The sequence below is a fragment of the Sminthopsis crassicaudata genome, chromosome 2 (assembly GCF_048593235.1).
Source record: "Sminthopsis crassicaudata isolate SCR6 chromosome 2, ASM4859323v1, whole genome shotgun sequence".
In the NCBI taxonomy this organism is placed as follows: Eukaryota; Metazoa; Chordata; class Mammalia; order Dasyuromorphia; family Dasyuridae; genus Sminthopsis; species Sminthopsis crassicaudata.
The window spans coordinates 550,863,591-550,885,134 of record NC_133618.1 but is presented as its reverse complement, the minus strand read 5'-3'; the positions used below and the strand labels follow the sequence as shown (position 1 = coordinate 550,885,134).

The 21,544-nt window shown below is 34.8% G+C and overlaps 1 protein-coding gene across 1 annotated transcript; it reads right to left on the bottom strand.

The window, feature by feature from the left end:
* Window positions 1-389: 389 nt before the first annotated feature.
* Window positions 390-10,496, bottom strand: SNRPA1 (small nuclear ribonucleoprotein polypeptide A'). Its single transcript, XM_074295002.1, has 9 exons — window positions 10,338-10,496; window positions 7,971-8,118; window positions 7,103-7,181; window positions 5,261-5,307; window positions 3,801-3,903; window positions 3,203-3,282; window positions 2,742-2,817; window positions 1,506-1,599; window positions 390-707 (listed from the first exon to the last, which is right to left on the bottom strand). Exons 1-9 carry the CDS (start codon window positions 10,417-10,419, stop codon window positions 649-651), a joined length of 768 nt encoding a protein of 255 aa, XP_074151103.1. The 5' UTR covers window positions 10,420-10,496; the 3' UTR covers window positions 390-648.
* Between the last annotated feature and the right edge of the window lie 11,048 nt (window positions 10,497-21,544).

The window sequence follows — 21,544 nt, the reverse complement described above, 5'->3', positions numbered from 1 at the left end:
CTGCAACCTTAAAGTCTATATTATAATTTTGTAATGTATCAGATTATGTGATTCTCGATTTTAATACATACTTTTACTTGTTTTGAGAGCCTGGCTGAGTCCTGAACTCTTTCAAAGGCAACACTGCAGATTAACTGCTTACTTCCACACGTTAGGAAGTACAATGATACTGCCATTATCAATATAATGGTTAATTGCAGAGGGAAGAGACTTCAAGGTCATCTAGTCCAATCTGCAGATATTTACAAATAATTGTCTACAAGTTCCATTTTCCATTTGTTTCCTTATCATAATCTTATTCTCTTCCATCTGGACTAGGGATATACTTATTTTTATGAAACATGCTACCATAAAGAGGAGATTTTAGAAGTCACACAATAAAGGTCTTATTTATTATCATAGAAAAGAGTTTATTCAATTTCAAAATGTACATTAAAAATTTACATTGGCATCTTCAAGCATTTCAGTAATGCTTCAGAATTCTACTCTGCTGCAAGGAACAAGTACATTAACCTATTCCATGACAACTTCTCCTCCCCTCCCAAACCCAAAAACAAATCAAAAAAACCAAGAAACAAAAACAAAAAAACCCTCTTGCTGTAAGAGGCACTGACATTCTACATATACTCCAAAGGCTGAATATAAAATTCAAGATCCATTAGCAACTGTGTCTTCTTCCATCTCTTCTTCACCATCATCTGTGGGCCCTAAAAGGAAAAGAAAAGAAAAAAAAAAAAAAATCACCAATTTTAGCTAATTCTTATGCCAGTGAAAGCATTCCATACTCTCATGTATCACAGCCTTACGTAGAACAGTATGAAAAGTGACATACAATAATGAGGCAGCAAATCTGAATTTTTCTTGTTTATTGAAATTAAAACAAAGTGGTCATACTTGTAGTGCTACTACTAGTACACCATGAGTTCAAGCTAAAACAAATGAAAGGCTAAGTCTATCCAGCAATTGGTAAAAGATATTTGGGAACTGGCTTTAAACTAAACTCTCTAGGCTTAGCTAAACTAGGGAGTTTGGCTGGGAAAGCTTTGCTACATGACTCTGTATTGTTACTCTAGTGGAACCAGAACAATACACCTTTTAGAACCTCAATACATAAAAGGAAAAGTTAAGATAGCTGGCTAATGGCCAATTCTAAAAAGGTAGCAAACAGTGGAGAATGGTACCTATGAAATTCATTGTCATGGTATCTACCTAACATCTTCTTTCTGAGCCTTCTGATTAACTAAAATATTTCAAGAGAATCCAGTCATAAAACATTAAATGACTGATTCACAACTTAATCTCAGAGTTACCTCTAGAATCCTTTCATAGCAGTTTTTGTCTTTTCTACTTTAGAAATAGAAATATTTAAAACTTTAAACAGATATTATATCAAGCATCCTATTATTTGTAATTTTCTTTATCAATTAATCTTTGTCATCAATATTTTGCTTTAAACAGTCATGTGAGTGCAAGCTTAGTAATATGAGAAAATGAACTTTAGAAACCTGATTTGCGTTCTCTGCCAGGTATCTGACCAGACTGTAACAATCCCTTCAGTCGCTCCACTTCAGCTAGTGTAGATGCATTAGCAATAGCATTCTGGAAAAAAAAAAACAAAAAACAAAAACAAAATGAAACACATAATTTTTCTATAAAATCTTGGAAATGTCTAGTCCTACAGTGAATTTCAACAACTATTCAAAAGCATACTAAATAACGAAATATGAAAGATTTAAAAACCTATAGTTTTTCCTTCACCACTGTGACTTTCCCTATATCACAGATTGGCATTAAAAACAATGGGGATTCCAGGAGTTTTGAGAAAGCTACAGATACACATAAAGTCTGTAAGCAACACAGAAAATAGTTTAGAAACTCACTGAAGTGCATAAACTGTAAGCATAGTATTGTATAATATTTTGTATAATATTTTATCTTTTGATACCATAATTCTTCAAGCTTTTGCTTTGCTATGAAGGGACAAAAAGTTTTATGTGGATTTTTCAAATCACTATTACCCTAACCCCCTTGATGTGGAAGGACTAAGTATAATTTACCATTTTGAAGTTAACAATCAGAAGTTTCTAATAAAATTAAATGAGAATAATAAAGGTGATATTATGTACTAAAGTATTAAAGCATATTCATACTATGGCCAAATTATGAACTCACTCTCTCTTCTCTCTCTCTCTTTATCTCTATATCTTCCCATTAATCAAACATTTAAGATTGCTTATTGGATACATCCCCCCAGGGCACATCCTGATTTAAAAAACCACAAATTAATATTAGCTATGTCCTACTGCATTTTTATTTTTGTTAAATATTCTTAATTACATTTTAATATAGTCTGGGTTAAACTCTGGACTTTACAGGTCCAATGCCTGACAAATATTTGAAATAAAAAATTCTTTGTAGGCAAAAGTTGTTCCATTTTCGTAAGAAACAGATCAGATTTTTACTGCAGAAAGTCTCTCCACAATAAAATGTTGTCATTTGGCACTTGGCAATCCTACCCTGTAGAAATTCAAGATGAGGCTCTCAAGTCAAAAATATGGATGGTGAAAAGAGTAATTTCATGCTAGTTTTTCTCTGTAAAACTAGAACCAAGCCAAAAAAATTGGAAATTCAACAATGTCCTCAACTTAGAATATGAAAGAATTAATAAGACATAACATTTCATATCTAATCTCCTGCAATTCTAGCTTGAAACTCTCAATAATGTTTCCTTAATACATTACCTTAATTGCTTCTACATCCCCTGGAGATGGCCCACCTTTCTTTTTATCAGTTGGTAAACCAGCACCTGGATTAAAACTTAAAAAGAAAAGAGAGAGAGGAGTTAAATCTAGATCAAAAGAAAATGCTTCTCTTTACTTCCAAAGTTTTGAAAGTAATTCAACCAGTGTAGTATCTTATCTTTGTTAACAAACTGATACAAGAATTCTCTCCTTCAGAAACACCAGTACAGTTTACTTTCCTATGGAAAAAGCAGATGAAATGCCATATATCTGCTTTGCCAATTTGGAAAAATTTGCCATGTTACAAGAAGTCAAAGAGTCAAATCATGAACCAAGAGCATCTATGGAACACAATGATCATTGATAACTATTATTTCATTTTTATTTTGTAGGCTGCAAACTGCAAATCAGGTGGTGTTTCTGAAGGTGAATCCCATTGAAGTTGTGTATCTGTGTCTTACGTTTTGGTTCTCCTGGCAATATCCTTTGCAAGCTGTGCACCCCGTTTGCCCTTGAACATTTTCTCTGCCTCCTGACGCTCCTACAGCGATACCACACATAGAGTTAATGCAAACAGGAACACCACATGCATTTTTGATGTATTCCTCAGAAAATACTGAAGAAAATCTCCCTGAAAAAATTTAGGGTGGTAAAGAGACTCAATGTAAAAAGACCAAATTGTGAGAATCAAGTTTGAAATCAAGAGACTGTTTTTTTGTTTTCACTGGTGCTGGTCCTGAGGAAGGGGTGGCCCATCTCTCCCTTATTGGGAAGAAGTATTCATAATGAAATATCTATCTTTTATGATGGTCATCCCTTCATTTAAAGGATGACAGATCGTATTTAGTGGGTTTTAACAGATACACAGAAATCTACAACAAACTTTGTTACAAATGAAAATGAATAAAATTTGTTTAATTATAGGATTATTTCCCATAGTTTTGATTGTAACAAAGTTAAAAGAAAATTCACTAAAATAGCAGAGAAAAGAATAGGATCCATTAAAACCAGAAAGTACTCTAATTTGCATAATGAACAGAAAAAAATATAAATACTTACTTTTAGTTTCACTTTCTGAAAATCCAATACTCTGACTTGTGGGACTTTATGGATTACATACAGTCGATAATGTTTCTTATTTGTTACAGGATTTCTCAAAATGCTACAAAGAAAGGGAAACAGCATTTCCTCTAATCTTATCCAAAGCATTAGTAATCAAAGGAAGTTCACATCAAGAAAGTTTAATAAACAGATTTTTAAAAATCTCAACATACGAAGTTTAAACTATTCTTTCTATAGTTTAATGTAATGGAACCACATTACCTGATGGCAGAGGAAAATTAACTCCATAAAGCGCAACGATACTAAAACTACTGGGCATGTTTTAAATTTTGTTTCAAAATTCTTTATTTTCCACTGTTGAATTTCTTTCAAAAGGGTTTGAAGGTGAGCAAAAATTATTGTAATTTTCATGATTATCAAGATGATATATGTAATGAATATATTAATAATTCAGATTTCTCAGAGATGCCTCCTCTGATTGGGGAATCAAGGCAAGGCTGGGGTCTGAAATGATCGATCAATTCTCAAAAATTACTTCCTGTGTAAAATGAAGTGAACTAAAGACTGTAGAACCTGTTCCCATCACAGACCTCTAATCCTGTTCCCCTACCAAGTAATGACTCTTCTCAATTTGAAATAATCATTTGCAAACTGTTTCCATAGGACTGGAGAATACCCATATTGTTTTGTATTCACGGACTTGTCATGGGAAAGCACTCAGGCCCTGAAACTGATTGTATTGTAATCCATCTTCCCCTAACTTTTTCATTTATGATTTCCTCTCTATTTCTTGCAACAGGTTTTCTTCCCTGGAGAACTTCCAGTTTGCAAACTGTTTTGTGTAGCACTAGCTATCCAGTTTGGAGACCAAGACAGTAGAAATTTGGTTACCAAAACAAAGTTGAATTTGGTACAACTAGAGGCCCACAATTATTCACCAATGGCTATGCTTTGTGCTCCAGCTACTCAAGAGTTTACAGACCAAGAGAGCAAAAAATTAATATCAACTGGCTGCAGCACTTTTAAGTAGTGGATGTAGAAGTTCAGAACTCTCTAGGATGTGAAGGATGAGACTAGGTACCACTGGACCATCCCTTCGCTCTCCCCACCCCCCATTGAGTCCCAACTCTTACTCTGAAAAGTTCAAAGTTCCATCTCTTAATCCACTATCAGTCCCAGCCTTTGAGCAAGTCTACTTTTCATTGTGAGGAATGTTCTAGGACCTCTTTTATTAATTAAACTGCTATTTCATCTCTAATATTTGGCTTCTGGCCCTGACCTTAATTTCATTTAATTTCTTTTGGATTCAACTGTAAAATTGGGAATTTGGTGAGAGAAAGCCAAAATTAGATGATCTTCAATTAGATGATTCTAGGTACTGGAAGATTTGGAAAGTAGTATGCTTATTATATTTGTAGAGTTGCACTAATAACCATTAAAATAGAACTGATTTGTACCTCAGGTAAGTCAGTGATTTGAGAGTTGACAAAGGATCCAGATCACCCTGAAAAATGACAAATAAATAAATAAATAAATGATCTGATGTGATTTATTATCTTAGTAACTTGAGCTACTGATTGCTTTGGGGACAAATTCATATAAACGGTTTTTGTATAGCTACTCTACTTAATAATTAAAAAAAAAAAAAAAAAAAGCACTAAGCCTGTATTAGTGTAGTAGCAATTCTGTGAACCAAAAATAAAGTTGTGTGAAGAATATACAGACTATAAAAATTAGAAGCTTGCAATTCTTAATTCAAAATTAAAAAGACCTGTGATTTGGGGCACACCTAGGACCTACCTCTCCTAGTTTCCCTTTATTACCTTATTGGGTGTTTATAGTTATTGCTAATGGTTCATTTTCATTAAAAGCAATACTAGTTTCCATTCCATATGCAGCAGGCTTTAGTGCTGGCTTATAGAATTTCCAGATCTGTTTGTTATTAGATGTCTAAAAAAAGCCAGTTACTTAATCTCTTTGAGTTCTGGGGATCTCCTCTTTAAAAGGGGGTCCCTTTGATGTGTACTTCACAAGGTTCAATTCCAACAAACTGTCATAAAGTCTGCTATATGTAAGGTGCTAGAAATATGAAGACAAAACAAAACTGTTCCCCTTCTCAAGGATTTTGCATTTTACCTGAGAAATACAATATGCACACAAGGGTAGAATCAAATTAAAAAAAAAAAAAAATTCAAAGTGCTTTGAAAAGTTTAAAGTTATATAAATGAAATCAGAGAATGCATCATAATGACCTTATTTGCTCCTAGCAATAGACTTGTATAATAGGTAACATTTGGAACTTATGTGAGGAATATGAGTCAATTTATTTAAGGAGCTACTCTTCCATGATACTAGTTTTAAGGATATATGGCCCTCTGCTTTTTGCTCATGCCCATGAAGACATCTTGCTTACAGTTGAAGCCACAACCTTTCAATGAACTACATTTCCAATTTTAATGCATTATCTTCTTCAGAAGCTGAAGAAACTTTGATGTAGCAGGAGCACTGACATATGATTTAGTTCCCACTCGACCATTTAGTATTTACGTGACCTTAGGCAAATCATTCTATTTTTGAGCCCCAATTTTCTCAACTTTTAATTAGGCATTAACAAAATATTTTCTATTATACAAGTTTATTGAAAGGTGCAAATGAGATCATTATAATGCATTCTATGATTGCACTTATATAACTAAATTTTGCAAAACGCTTTGAATATTTTCTTTTTTGATTGATGTCCTTTTATGTATGTTTTAGTCAGAATAGCCTGCTTCTTATAATGGGGCATATTAAGACCCATTTTCTTGATTTTGCTATATAAATGCTATTGAACAGCTGAGATTCACCCAAGTTAGCAGTAACAATGTAAGAGTATTGTTCCTCTTTCCTAAAGATTTACCATTATAACAAAAATTTACTTAAAACAAAGATAATATATTAAAATGTCAATAAAGACAAATGCTCTGAATCACCTATTACTGCTGCAAATGTCATTAAAATATTGATGAACAATAAGTTAATCAATGTATTCTATGAACCTATCAATTCCAACTTAAGACAAATTATTTATATATATATATATAAAAGCTTAAGAAATCACAAGCATTTTATAATATGAACACTTAAAACACTTCAAAAACTCATCACATATTTGGCAAGTTTAGTAATATTCAAAAGTGATGCTTGATTAGTGATGTGAATAGTGGGAAAAAAAAATCTTAAGTTTTAATTGTGCCCCCCCAATCCCTGTATTGTAGAGGGAGTGAAAGCTCAGTATTTGAAATGATTTTTCAACTTACCAATTCCACAATACTATTGTTGGTAAGAATAAGTTCTCTCAGACTAGGCAAGGCCTGATCCAATCCCTCACCTATTCGGCTAAAACAGAATAAAATTATAATAATAAAATCAATAATTGATTCAAATTAGAAAAAAAGCTTTTTATTCAAGATGTAAAGAAACCTACAAATGAACAAGATTTTTCTTATATTGTCAATGTCAGTGATAGGGAATCCACAATACCCTGAGATAGCCCTTTCTATAGGGGGGGGGGGGGAACTGACAGCTGTTCCTATTCAAACAGAGGCAACTGTGCAGAGTAAACTTTATTCAATGTTATGAGCAATATAAACTTTTTTTTAAAGGCAGATTCTTTAAGCCTTAGTTCCATAACCTTTGCACATATGCCAAATTTCATGTAAATATGATCATTTAACAACTACTGTTGGCAATCATGCTATTTCAAGACAGCAGACTAAACTATAAATTCAAGATATAATCTGATATTTTCAGTACTAGATTTAGAGGCAGACACAGTGTCAGCCAGGTGAGGTAGAAAAAAGTCTTTTACTGAAAAGGTGAATGACTCTCATTTCATAATAAACACCTGGATATAACCAGAAAATAACCAAAAATAAACATCAAAAGGGAAGAATAAAAAGTTATTAAGCTAAACTTGTCAGCAATAAATTTTCTCAAATCCTTTGCAATGTACAGTTCAGTTATATAACTGAAATAGAAACTAGAATTAAAGCACTGTCATGAATTATCTGAATTTTTGCGGAAAAATAAAAACTTTTCAGATTTAAAAAAAAATTCAACATACTTGAAATTCTATATCTAGAGTTTGTGGTAAACATTTAACTCAAGAGGAAAAATAACACTTACCATATTCTATTGTTATTCACTAATAATGTTTTCAATCTTTTCAACAAGGGAAAACCATCCAACTTTCTGATTTCATTATCAGAAAAATCAATAGCATCAAATTGATCCAAGGTAGCACCCAAGTTTTCAATTACAGGAATTTTGTATCCTGGAAAAGGGAAAAGACATTAGATTATGTTGAGGTACGCAATATATTTCATAGTTTAAATTAACAGTATTAGTAAATTAAATCAGGTGTTGTTTATCCATTTTAGAAATCAATCTATATCATGAGAGGGGAAGAGAGAAATTGAGAGTGTGAGCACCACTGGGAATTCTTTATTCAACATGCAGTTATTAAGGAAGGAACAAGTACTAAGTTTTGAGGAAGATACAAAAGAAATTAATAGTTTCTATCCATTTTCAACCTATTTTGAAAGATGATATACACATGAAACATCCAAATAACAACATAAGATAAGGTTAAATTACAGCTAGTAGAATACAGGTTTGACCATTGTGGAAAATAATCTGGAATTGTCCAAAAAGGTCTTGGAATTGTGCTTACTCTTAAAAAGAGATTCTGAAACTGGGACTAAATATCAAAGAAACAATAAAAAGACTCAAATGTACAAAGTTGTCTATAGTATAAATGTGATAATAAAAAATTCAAATATTTCCCCTAGACACTGGGAAAATAGAACAATTTATAGAATATGAATAGCATAGTATATTTAACTGTGGTATAAGAAATAATATTTCTTATTTCAGAGAAAGAAGTGATTTATTTTATATCAGGAGAAAAATGATTTGATTTTCACTAAGTTAAAACACACCATTCATTGTTCTGTTGACATAGTTCTGGAGAAATTACTTTGTTGGGGGTGACTGCTGGATAGTGCACAAAAACTGTATCACTAAACATAAACATGCATGGCAATAAAGATGCTCAACAACAAAGGAGTTTTTGTCAGGGAAAGTTTTCTAAGAAAAAGTGAAACTTAGTGTGCTCCTCTATCTACATTCAAATGAGTAATGTAATTTTTTTTTAAAAACAGTTCACTGGTTCAACATAAAATTTATCAAATTAAGGGACTGAGAGTTGGTATTGATACTGGTGAGGAGCAATGAAAAATGGATGAAAAGTCAATCTCCCTAGTGTCAACACCAAGTTCCAAACTGATGCTTCCTTGTGTGAAATCTCTCATACTGAACCTCCTGCACTTTCACACCTGATAGAATTTTATTCTAACCTTAAAATCCCTTCAGCTTGAAATAATTCGATCCAACACTTTCATTTTACAAATAAGGAAACTGAAACTGGAGAAGTTAAGTGATGTGCTCAGGGTTATACAAATAGTAACAAAACCGGGACTCTATTATAGCTTTAAAAATAACCCCACAAAACAATTTAAAGCTATACACATACTCTCCGGTTCTTGACAGGACACCTGCCTGAGCGCCTGCTTAATCCTCGCAAGTCCACTTTATTGTGGCTCTCCTCCTTAGTGCACTTGCACTTTAACTCCTTCGATAAACTTTAGTTGAATTTAACTTGATTCGCCCGAGATGCAACAGTTCCCAACTAATAGCGGATGTAGTTCCCAGGGGCAAATTAGCTCATACACCTCACAAGTCCGCCGATCCAGTTAGGTAGTTTATCCGAGACACGAAGAAGGGTAATAAAAGGCAGGTCAGAAAACTCCTCAACATCACTGACAACAGTTTTGGTCCGAAGCAGCTAAGGACCGAAAACATCTGAGCGTCACTGACACAGGATGAAGTGTGAAAGCAGAAGGTGGTCCCGGGTTGGAGGGAAGCGTCACAAGATGAAAATAAAATTTCCTGTTCACATTCTTTGGCATGTAACTATTAGGGTATGTCTCTTTTAACATATTTTCGAGAAAGATCGAGAACTGAAAAATAAGACAAGAATCCAATCGCACCGGGGGGATCGCTGGTAATCAGTGTGTGTGTGTGTGGGGGGGGGGGGGTAGTTAAGGGAAGTAGTAACTAGAGTGTAAGCACAGCACGTGACAGGGGGGGGTTGGGTTGGCAGCACGGGATGAGGAGCGTTTGAGAGTGCTTTTCGTGCTCTCGGGAACAGTGACCCTCTTCCAGCAAAAAAAATCGCCTAACCTCGGCCTGTTTGCGATGGAGTGCCTAGAGCACGTCCTCTGGACTCCCTGGAAAGGCTTGTTCCTCACACGCAAACGGAACGCGGAGGTTGAACTATACAACCCGGGGAACTGCGACTCTACAGGTTCAGAAAAGGCCGCCCGCGGCCCCGTAAGCGCGCGCAGGCCGCCACGCGCTCCAGGCCGCAGCCCGAGGCCCAGCGCGGGGGCCGCGGGCCTCTCTGTCGTTCCTTCCCGCGCCCGACCTTACCTCGCAGGTCCAGCTCCCGGTCCCGCACGGCGTTAGTGTACTGAGCCGCCTGCTCGATGAGTTCCGCCGTGAGCTTCACCATCTTGTCGCCACAAGGTACACGGCGCCGCTGAGACCGCACCTTCCGGCCCCAAAAGAATACCCAGCAGCCCCCGCGCGCCGATTCAACATTCGCGCAGAGCCAACCACGGGCCTTGAGAGGCCGCGGCGTGCTCAGGCAAAAGCTATCGAGTGCCGACTCACGGAGACCGGAACTATCGCCTGTCTTCCGCTACTTTTTTGTAAATCCCTCCGACTCCCTGTTCTCACTACTTTAAAACGTCTATGTGGCTTTAAACACCGACGTGTGAGACTTACTGATGATCCTTTGCAAAAACAAGACTAAATAAATGCATCGTCGGCTGAAGGAAGACGGGACAGTTTGCTTCTGGTGCATTCATTCAGTGGGTCGCTAACAGCTAACATTCACTAGAGCTTTAAGATTTGCCAGTCGTTTTCCGCGCGTTACCTGATTTGATGCTTCTGGCAATGGAAAGCATTTGAACTAGAGCAGGGGCTGCTTCTCCGACTAATTTATTGATAGCAAGAAAAGATCACGTGTACAAAAATAGTCGGAAATATTTGTGAATAGAAAAAGAAAATGCGCCAACATATAAACATAATGGAACTCCTTTCATCATAAGGAAGGATGAATAGGAAAACTACCCGGCCTTATAGGAAGTGGTGATGCGGCATTAAGAAAGCCGGATTAAAAGAACAGTATAACAGAATTCCCAAACCCTCTGTTTTTGTCCCCCTGCATTTTGGATTTCCTTCACAGGCTAATTGTACACTAATTCAAAGTCCGATTCTTTTTGTGTAGCAAAAAACTGTATGGACATGTATACATATATTGTATTTAATTTATACTTTAACATATTTAACATGTATTGGTCAACCTGCCATCTGGGGGGAGGAGGAAAGAGGGGAAAAATTAGAACAAAAGGTTTGGCAATTGTCAATGCTGTAAAATTACCCATGCAAATATCTGGTAAATAAAAACTATTAATAAAAATAAAATAAAATAATAGTATAGAGAAACAATGGAAGTACAGATGTTCAGGAAAAGGGAACAGAACAGGGGCAGGATCATATCAAAGTAAAAGCTCACATTCCTTTTGTACATTTCAAAAGTAGGAACTTACAATCCGCCTTTGAGAGAAACAATGTAAATGAAGTAACTCCAAGAGCTAACTCAACTGGTGGTCAAATAGAATCCACCGAACAATGTTGGTGTCGGTCAGAGTGAAGTCGTACTCCTTTCTGACTATTACAAAAGAAGTTACAGCCCGCTTTGGATGATGGTGGGGTTAGGGATGGTCCGTGCCTTGAAGAGATTTTTGAGTGTTGGGAAAAGTCATATAGAAACAATGTATTAAAAGGAAAATAAAGTAGCAAATTACAAACTTTTGCATAAAATCAATTGCTAGAAATGTAATTGTGCAGACTTTGTTCCTAGTAAATATGCTAGAAATATTATTTCTGTTGCTTTTTCAATGGACAAAACCTGCTAAGCCATATTTAGGCCATAATAATTAAAAGTGTAGCAGAAAAAATAGAGCATCCTAGTTGAATTAAATTATATTTAAGATCCTTTCCTACTCTACAATCTATTGTGATTTTGTACTATTGAAGAGGGGACCCTGAAACTCTAAAAATCCTTAAAGGAGAAAATCTCCTTCAACTCTGCCTCAGTAAGGGACCCCTAGCAGAGGGACATCCTTGTTATCTGGGTGGGGTCCGCTCAGTCCTGAAACTCACTGAATTCAATTCAAATTCCAGCTCAAAGCTGAAACCCAGCCAGGAGCCAGCCTGGGACTCCACCAACCAGCTCCCTTCAGCTAAAGCTCCCATTATAAAAGAGCCAAACTAAAATCCTCTCTTTGCCGAGGTTCCAAACATGCCAGCTATGCCATGCTATGCCAAGGAGCCTCTGTCCACTGGGATACTCTTTCCAGTGCCATCATCTCTTATTTCCTTACCAGACTTTATTGCCTCCATCAGGATTTCTAACCTTACTTCCAATCTCCATAATAAACCTCTTTTATCAATCTAGGTTTTCAGGTCTGTAAATTCTTTTACAGAGAACCTCTGCACCACCAGAAGGGAGATCCCCAAACTCCCTATGCTTGCAATGAATCCCAAGGGAGTGCAGGGGAGCTGAACCTCTCCATTTGGTTCCCTGAACCCTGAACCTGCCACTAGACCTTATTATTTAACTCCCTGACCACAAGAAATTCTAATCTCATTTTGGTTCCCTACATCTAACCTCATCACTATATAATGTAATTAATGTTGGGCCTCTTCAGTGGCTGTAAAACCATTGAAAAATACATGAAATGACTTACTGTAGCATGGAGGCTTTGATAGATTCTTTCAAAACAGAAAAAGGTTTCCAGCTCATTGTCCAAAGACCAATCCAGCTAGTCAATATATACTTTTTACTAAAAATTGTGTCTTATCAGGTGATGGATTTGGCATCCTGCAGCAAATCATTTATATCATCTACTAAATCATGGAAGATAATTGGGGAAAAACTCTCTGCATTGTTTATGATCACATTAATTTGAATTAGTTTTGTTAAATCATCAATCACAGGGAGAATGTTCTCTCACATTGACATTGTAATTTGAGTATCAGACATCATCAGACTTTCATATTTTTCCTTTTTTAAAAAAAATTGCTCGCATTTTTATTTGTCCCTTTCAGTGTCTCACTCTTTATTGAACAAACAAAAAGAAATCCACACCTTGAATAGGCATAGTCCAGAAAAAACAAATTGCCACATTGATCATCTCTGCCTAACTAATTTCTGTGAAGGGAAGGAAGTATTTCACCTTTAGTACTCAGGAATCATGGTTTATCATCCTACTGATCAGAGATTTAAAGTCTTTCAAAGTTGTTCTTCCTTACTATATTGTTGTGATAGTATAAACTATTATAGTTCTGTTCACTTTGAAATAAATTCACAGAATTCTTCCCAGAAGTCTAGTTTGTTTTTTGTTTTTTTCTCATGGCACAGTGATATTCTATTACTTTCATACACCATAATATGTTTAGTCATTCCCTAATAGACATACGTCCCTTTAATTTTCAAATTTGGGCTACTGTAAATGAGTTGCAATAAATATTTTTGGTATACATATCTTCTTTGCTCTTTCTTTGATATTCACAGTATAGGGCTAGTCCAAAGAGCATATATAGTTTAGTAACTTTTGGGGCCTAACCACAATAAAGGCTTTCCTAGCTGGATCATTTCATAGCTCCAACAACAAAGAAGTGGTGTGCCTGTTTTCCCTTAGCTCATTCAACATTTGTCATTTTTCTCTTTTATAATCTTTTTCAGTCCAATAGATATGAACTAGAACCCCAAAGTTACTTTAATTTTTACTTATTTGTTAGTGATTTTGAGTTCTTTTTCACATGGCTAGTAAGATTAGATTTAGTCCATTGAAAATTACCTGTTCACGTTCTTGGCATGTATCTATTAGGGTATGTCTCTTTTAATATATTTTCAAGAAAGGTAGAGGCATGTATCTTTAACAGGCAATTACAAGGACAGAATGTTTATCTCAAAGAGTAAAAAAATAACTCAAACATCAATTTGTAATGTAAAACAGAACATGGTATATAATCTTAAGAACACATGGGATCTTAACACTTACAAAATCTCTAAAAATAGTTTTAGGTTTTTTTTTTTTTTTTTTTGGTTACATTCTTAGAACAGCATTTGTTCACTTTAACCACTATCTTTACCTCTTGATTGCACATAGCAATCAAGTTTAATCTATGGTTTCAGTTTGGTTTCTTGCCATTAGTTTAGATTATAGCTTCAAGACCTTAATTTCTAATTTAATTATAGTTTAATTACAGTTTGAGACTTTAATTTCTTGCTTCTATGATCCCTTATTTTGTGACCTTCAGCTTAAAGAAGTAACCTCAAACTCCAATGTGGAAAAGATTCCCCACCCCTATCCCTGTAATCTCAGCGTATTCACTGCATAATTATGTCCTTTATTCTGGGGCAACTTTTTGACACATCAGATTGAGTCAAACAGTACAAAAGAGTTGCTATTACTGTACAATTTCCAGGATATACAATAAACAGTATTGAGTTTATATATAATAATAGGACTAAGGATGCCAGATCCTTTTTTTTCCTAAATCCCATCAGTTATTCTGATGAAATCTAAATATAAAATATTAAGTTACATTTTTTAAAATATCTCTTAAAGTAATATTGCAAGTGCTAGTGTACGTTCTTTTAGAACTACTATTATCCTAGAGAAGTCTGCTAACCCACTTGGGAAAAGAGAAATCCCGAATCTTCTGGCTTTCAGCTTCAAGAGAGAAGATGCATGAGTTCATATTTTCTTCAGGGAGAGGTCCTTACAAGTAGAGGAGTTATTTGTCTTAATCATGCCCTTATCCCCAGCTTTCCACAATAAAGACTTCAGGGAATTTCCCATTTGGTGAGTTCTGGAACTGTATTGGTTGAGATGAGATAGCATTTCCTGTGAGAGAACTCATTTACCTTATGTGTGTTTTTTCTAATATATTCTCCTCTTCATAACTTTTCTGATTTATCCAAACTCTTGGCTTGGGTAAGTGGGTTTATTTGCTATTTGCTATCTGTACTCATTGTGAAACTAGCTCAGGTCTTGGACTTGTAGCTTGGAGCAATTCTTCCCATTAAGAGATAGAGATCAAGCACTCAGCTGGAATTTATAATTTATATCCCCAGGCTAACAATATTTAGAGGAACAGGTACAGTTCTGTTACCTCCTGGAACGTCCTCTCAGAAGGCAGCAAAATGGCTAGTCTTTGGGCTCGTGGCTCCTGCTCCCCTTCTGGAATGAATCAAAATCTCCCTCAGAAAGAAAAAAAAAAAAAAAAAAAAAAAAAGCAGGCTAAAGATATCTATTTATACCTCCTCGGTAGTCATAGCTAGACAAACCTATGTGGACCCACATCATCCATATGAGCAACACACAATATAGTTGAACATTTTGATTCCTACAGTATATTGCAATTTCTTTGAGGGTGGAAAAATCATTTTTTCTTTGTATTTTCAGCATTTAGTACATAATACATTAGTATATAATTTACATTTAAGAAATGCTTGTCAATGAATCAATTGATTAAAAGCCTGCACTGATGGGGAATTAATTCATTACTTTCTAATGTATTCCATCCACTTTTAGATAATTCTAACTGTTAAGAAATTTTCCTTTTACCAAGTCAAACTCAAACTCTTCAAATTCTACACCATTATTCCTCATTTTACCATTTAGAGCCAAGTAAAACCAACCCAATTCTTCTATACATTGATTCTTCTAAAACTTGATTACTTTCTCTCCCACTCTGCAATTCTTCTCTTTTCCAGGCTAAATATTTTTTTCAATTGATCTAAGTAAGGCAGGCAATTTTTCCAGTTCCCTTTTCTTTGGATATACTTCAAATTGTCAATGTCCTTCCAAAAATATGTGACCTAGTATAATATTAAGAATCATATGGAAATTATCTGACCAGGGCAGAGTACAACAAGACTATTACCTTGCTCATTTTAAATTTCATATTTTTAGTAATGTGGCCTAAAGTCATAATTTCATGGCTCACAATGCTTACAAAAATTTTTATCTGTTGGATAATAAACAAATAAGCTGTCCCAAAGCCTATTTTCAAAATGTTTATTTTTGTTAGAACTTGTGATCATTAGCATTCCACTAGTATATCCTTTGTGGACCAGGCTCAATCCTTTGACAATATGAATCATCATAGTGGGTTTTTTTAAGCTTATGATAAAGCACATTGATTTTTTTTGGCTTCTGTATTATACTGTTTGTTAAGGACCATGACTAAGTGAAGGGGTAGGTCAGTTCTCTGAGAGCCTCCGATAGCTGTGAATCATAACACTTGAAGGAATTTCAAAGCAGCCTTTATGACATAGGTGTTTGCAACATGTGGACTGGGAATGAAATAAATTGGAGGCAGAGGGAAGAGGAGAGAGGTTAGAGAACATAACTGCCTCTCAGTCTCCTTGTATCATCATCATCATCATCATCATCATCATCATCATCATCATCATCGCACATAAATAGATTCATTCTACAGGTCTAAGTTAGACCTCTAGTAGCCACTGGCAGGTGGCTCCAGATTAACAACAACTGTTGGCTTGTGTCAAATATGTAGGCTTTTGGGGCAGCTAGGTGAAGCAGTGGATAGAGCACCAGCCTTGAATTCAGGAGGACCCGAGTTCAAATCTTATCTCAGACACTTAACACTTCCTAGCTGTGTGACCCTGGGCAAGTCACTTAACCCCAGCCTCAGGGAAATATATATATATATTATATATATATATATATATATATATATATGTAGGCTTTTATAACTCATTTTTTAATCTCTACACTGTTGTCCAGCTATAATTCTCTCATCCTGTATATGTACTAGTGACTTATTAAACTCATATTGGGGTACTAATAATCACTAGCATTTATATAGTACCCACTAGGTGTCAGTTACTATCTCATTTGATCCTTATAACAACCTTGGGAGATAGTTACCATTATTATCTCTATATTTGAGGAAACTGAGGCAGATTAAATAATTTGCTCAATAAGTGTCTCAGGCTGAATCTGAACAGGCCTGGAGCTTTACCTAGCTGCCCTACAATTTTTTTTTTCATTTCTTCCATTATATTTGATCCATAATTCTAGAACTCCATTGATTCTTTAGTCAATGTGTTAGCTGTTATCACTCAGCTTTCAGCAAGAAAAATCTTTCTCAATTTCATTTTGTTGGCATTATCCTCCTGCCTTTTCATACACTATTTTCAATGTAGACTCTCCCCCACTTCTAATCCTCCTTCAAAGGTTCTCTAATCCAAAATACTTTCTGTAATTCCTCCCATCTAGAAGAGATTCCACTTTTCTTAAATCTCCCAGGATCTCTGTTAGATTCACCCTATCTGCTTAATAATTTTTCTAACTTAAATTATTGAGGGGCTAGTTCTTTCTTTTAGTTCTTGGGCTGCCTACTCTCCTACTACATAGAATCATGGAGAGTCATCATATATGAATAAAAATATCTTTGATGGGGATAGTAATAGGTAATAAGCAGGTAATCCTAATCAACAATGAATACCAGATAAATCTTTACTATTTCATAATTGATTTACAGTGGAAGTATTCTCTGCCCCTGAAGCCTTATCTCCTAATTGACTGGTTCATCCCAGAACTTCCAGTTTAAGGAGGAGACTTGTTAACTCATTTCTCAAAGATTTTCTGTAATATGTCTGATTCTGGGTATCTTTTTTCCCCCTCTTCCTGTTTTTCAGCTCCCTTTTATGTGAATCTTCTTCCATTAGAAGTAATCACTTTGAGGTAAGGAACTATCTCTGGTTCTATTTGTATTATAATACTTAGCATAGTACCTGGTTAGTGTAAAATACTTAATAAATAAATGATTCACTGAAAGATAATACCAAGCCTTTTTGATTAAAAAACCACATTTGATAGGAAAAAACATTAACTTATAGGCTATTTTAGGAAAAAGTATGTTCCATCCAAAAACAAAAGCCATCTAAGATTCCTTTAAAGATATAACAAAAGAAATAATCCTATTCAAGGATTTCCCAAACATAAACATTAGGGAGGCATAAAAGGAAAAATATGCTGGGCACCCCAAAAACCTTGATTCAGTTTAAAATGGCTTAAGGGTCCAAGTGGAGCACTCAGGCTATTTATTCCTTGTCCTAGCCATATGGTCAGTTCATTTCCCCTTTCAGTTATATAATTCTTGTTATCTTTTATTCTGGTTCTTCTCCAAAATTTCTTATAGATAATATGTTGCAGTCTTATAATCATTTTCCAAAAAGCTTAAAACTGAACCCGGACTTTGTGGACATTCTGTACACATATAGAGCAAATGTGAATTAGCTTATGGAACCATCACATGGAGTATACTTAGAATTGTAATTCCTAAAGTTGTCATATATAAGATCCAATGCAGAGCCCAAGCTGAAAAGGGATTTCTCGTTGATAGTAAGGTCTTCCATGCTTCTCTTTGCAGATGTCATTATATGTCATTGCAGATGACATTGATTTCATCAAACTTCAAAAAACCATAGAATCCTCCTCAAGTCTGTAATCATTCAAAATAATTTGGCCTGGTCATCCATAAAGGAAAGATCAAGTGTGGATGCATAATGTTTGTTCCACTAATTATAATGTGCATTTGCCTGGACAACCCATAAAACTTGTCCATCAGAATGCAGTATATCTGAGAGAGGCATTACAGATGGTAAAGTATTGGACTCAAAGTTAAACAAAAGGATCAAAGAAGGCTAGGTTGCCTTAGGAAATTTTAACATTCCATTAATGACTCAATCTTAAAAGACATATGTTATTTTTAACACCAACATTCTGTTGTGATTGTTGCATGTCAGCAAGACATGGAATACAGTAATCTCAAAAGAATTAAAAATGAATATCACACAGAAAGCAATCATTATGAGGTGGCTGAAACAAAAACCCAGTGAGGAACTTTGGAGACAAACTAGAGTAAAAAATAATGTTGAGAAATTGTATGATTGGACAGAAAGATGCATTGGTTATAAGGTAGGGCAGAGAATGACAGTTAGACAGTCTGAGTGCTCCACTGGTATCCTTGCAATATCAGAAGGTGAGGAAGATGTTCAGCATGTTGGGTAGAGCTTTTGATTTGAACCTTTGGTTATATATGAACGAGTCCCAAGGAATAGGAAGATACAGACAGATAGTGATTTGTATCACTAGAGGGAACTTCTAAATTGGTGAGATCAGAGATTCTTTTTAATATATGAGGGTCTCCAGTGCTTAGCACATAGCATGCTCTTAATCTGCATGCTGAGTTGAATTGGATAACTAAAGTTGGGTATTATAAGCAAATGTCCTTTAAGACTCTTATAATTCGCCAAATGATTTCTACTTAAAAAAATAATTCCTATTTAATGGTCTGATTTAGATTTTATTGATTAGTACCAGTATACTGGGAGATGAACAAGAAGTTATAAGGAATATGGCAAGATCAACAAAATAGCTGAGGATATATAAAAAAGAACTAAGACAATATGATTTTAAATTATACATACATAAGAAGGGAATGGAAAGAAAATTAAAGGAAGGGAGAAAACAAGAAAGGGAAGGAAAGAGAAGGAAGAGGAGAGAGAAAAAGAGAAGGAGACAAGGAAGGAAAAGGAAAAAATAGAAGGAATGAGGAAAAAGAAGGAAAAGGAAAAGAGAAAAGGAATGGAAGGATGACAGAAGGGAAGAGGGGAATGGGACAAATGAAGGAAAAGTTTGGGAAAATAGAAGGGAAAATAATTACAGAAGATGGTGGAGATGGGTGAGTGGCTGGGGAAAACTATGGTAAAATGGGTGAGTGGATTATAAATAGCTTTAAGAAGCAGAACACCAGGGACCAAAGGTACCACATAGTCAGGAGTTCTTCATTGATATTTTACCATATGATAAATAATCTTGAATTTAATTTAAGAGATGCAAAATAAATTTTTGCTCTTAAATTTCTGTCACGATAAGGTTTAACATAAGTTCAAAGTAATACAGAAAAGCCTTTTCCCCGATCCAATACAAATAAAACAAATTTGGTGACAGTTTGACATGGAACCACATAAATAAAAACTCCAGAATTTCTACTTTTATGATCTGTACCTGCAAAATAATTAGAATAAAGAGAATCCTGTTTCTGACACATACCATCTATGTGACCTTGGACAAGGATCTAACCTCTCAATGGCTCAGGAGACTCATTCTCTAAGACTATGATTTGCATAACAGTTGTTAAATTGTATTAATAGAGAGAATAATCTCTCCAGGGAGGTAAAATTCAAAGGTACAAGTCAAAAATGAAACTGTGGCCTTAAGAATACTAGAAAGGAGTTGATATCTAAAAGACAAGTTTTCAATAGAAAGATAACTTTTTGACTTTTTATATAGTAATTTACATAAATCAAATGGTCAAAAGGCATATATCAAAGATATATGTACATGAACATTTGTGTGTGTATGCACATAGATAATTAATAGATAATTAAATATAGAATAAGCTACCTTCTTTTTCCCTGTTTTCTTTGATATCATGCTTCACAGTAGAAGCAAGAAGAGAAGTCTAATCAATATGATAATTCTACTTAGTTTTGCCAAGGTCATGTCTATTAATCTAATCAATAACTAGATTAAAAAATTTTGTTCTTGCAATTAGAAATTTAGTTTTCTAATAGAATGCTAATGTGATAGATCAAATGTAAGAAGAAGCCAGTGCTCAAGGAGAGACTAGTTTGATATCTTATGATATCTTAAAGATGGAAGGATAGAAAATACCTGCAAAAAAAATTCTGGACCTTATGTTACTAAAAAGAGGTGATTAGAGAAACATTTACAACTCCCAACTCATAAAATCACTTTTTTCTTCTGTAGGATGTTTATGAGAATAATTTAAATATATTGAGGACATTCTTGATGAAAAAATGAGAAAGGAATGGGCAGATTATATCTTCATAGTCACTCAATTGATTGAAAGATATTGAATGAAATTTCCTAATGTGCTTCTGTTTGTTAACTATAAAAATTTTTATTTGATAAGTAGAATACCTTCTTAAAAGACATTTCCTATGCATATTTCATGACCACTTAACATTATTAGAAAGATAGAATAACATAGATTTTTAAACAACTTTCTATTTATTAATATCAAGTAAGGTACAAAATGGGGATGTGTATGTTTTCCAGAGTATTTGCAATTGGTATTTGCCATTTTTCTGTTTTTGTTTTTGTTTTGTTTTGTTTTTGTTTTTTGCTGAGGCAATTGGGGTTAAGTGACTTGCCCAGGGCACATAAGGTATTTGCCATTTTTAAAGAACATGTAGAAATCAGAAGTTAAATTCAATCCAATGAAATTAACATTTAAAAAAAGGAATTCCTTATAGGTGATGAAATCCCCCAGGGACTCAAGTGTGTGGTGGTGAGATTCATAATTCAAATGTGTCCTATTCATCTTTGTAGGAAAAAAACCATGTAGATGAAAAATTTTCAAGATTGTGATATGAACTTCAAAGACTGTCAAAATAAGTGATTTGTTAAAGCGTATAACTTGGACAAATAATGAAA

What these genes read in the sequence shown, in the direction of transcription:
- SNRPA1 (XM_074295002.1), bottom strand. Translation starts at nt 10,419, where the DNA reads ATGGTGAAGCTCACGGCGGAACTCATCGAGCAGGCGGCTCAGTACACT. An exon ending in TTCAGAAAGTGAAACTAAAA is followed by an intron (nt 3,283 to 3,800) that starts GTAAGTATTTAT and finishes GTATCGCTGTAG; the next exon opens with GAGCGTCAGGAGGCAGAGAA. An exon ending in TGGCAGAGAACGCAAATCAG is followed by an intron (nt 708 to 1,505) that starts GTTTCTAAAGTT and finishes TTTTCCTTTTAG; the next exon opens with GGCCCACAGATGATGGTGAA.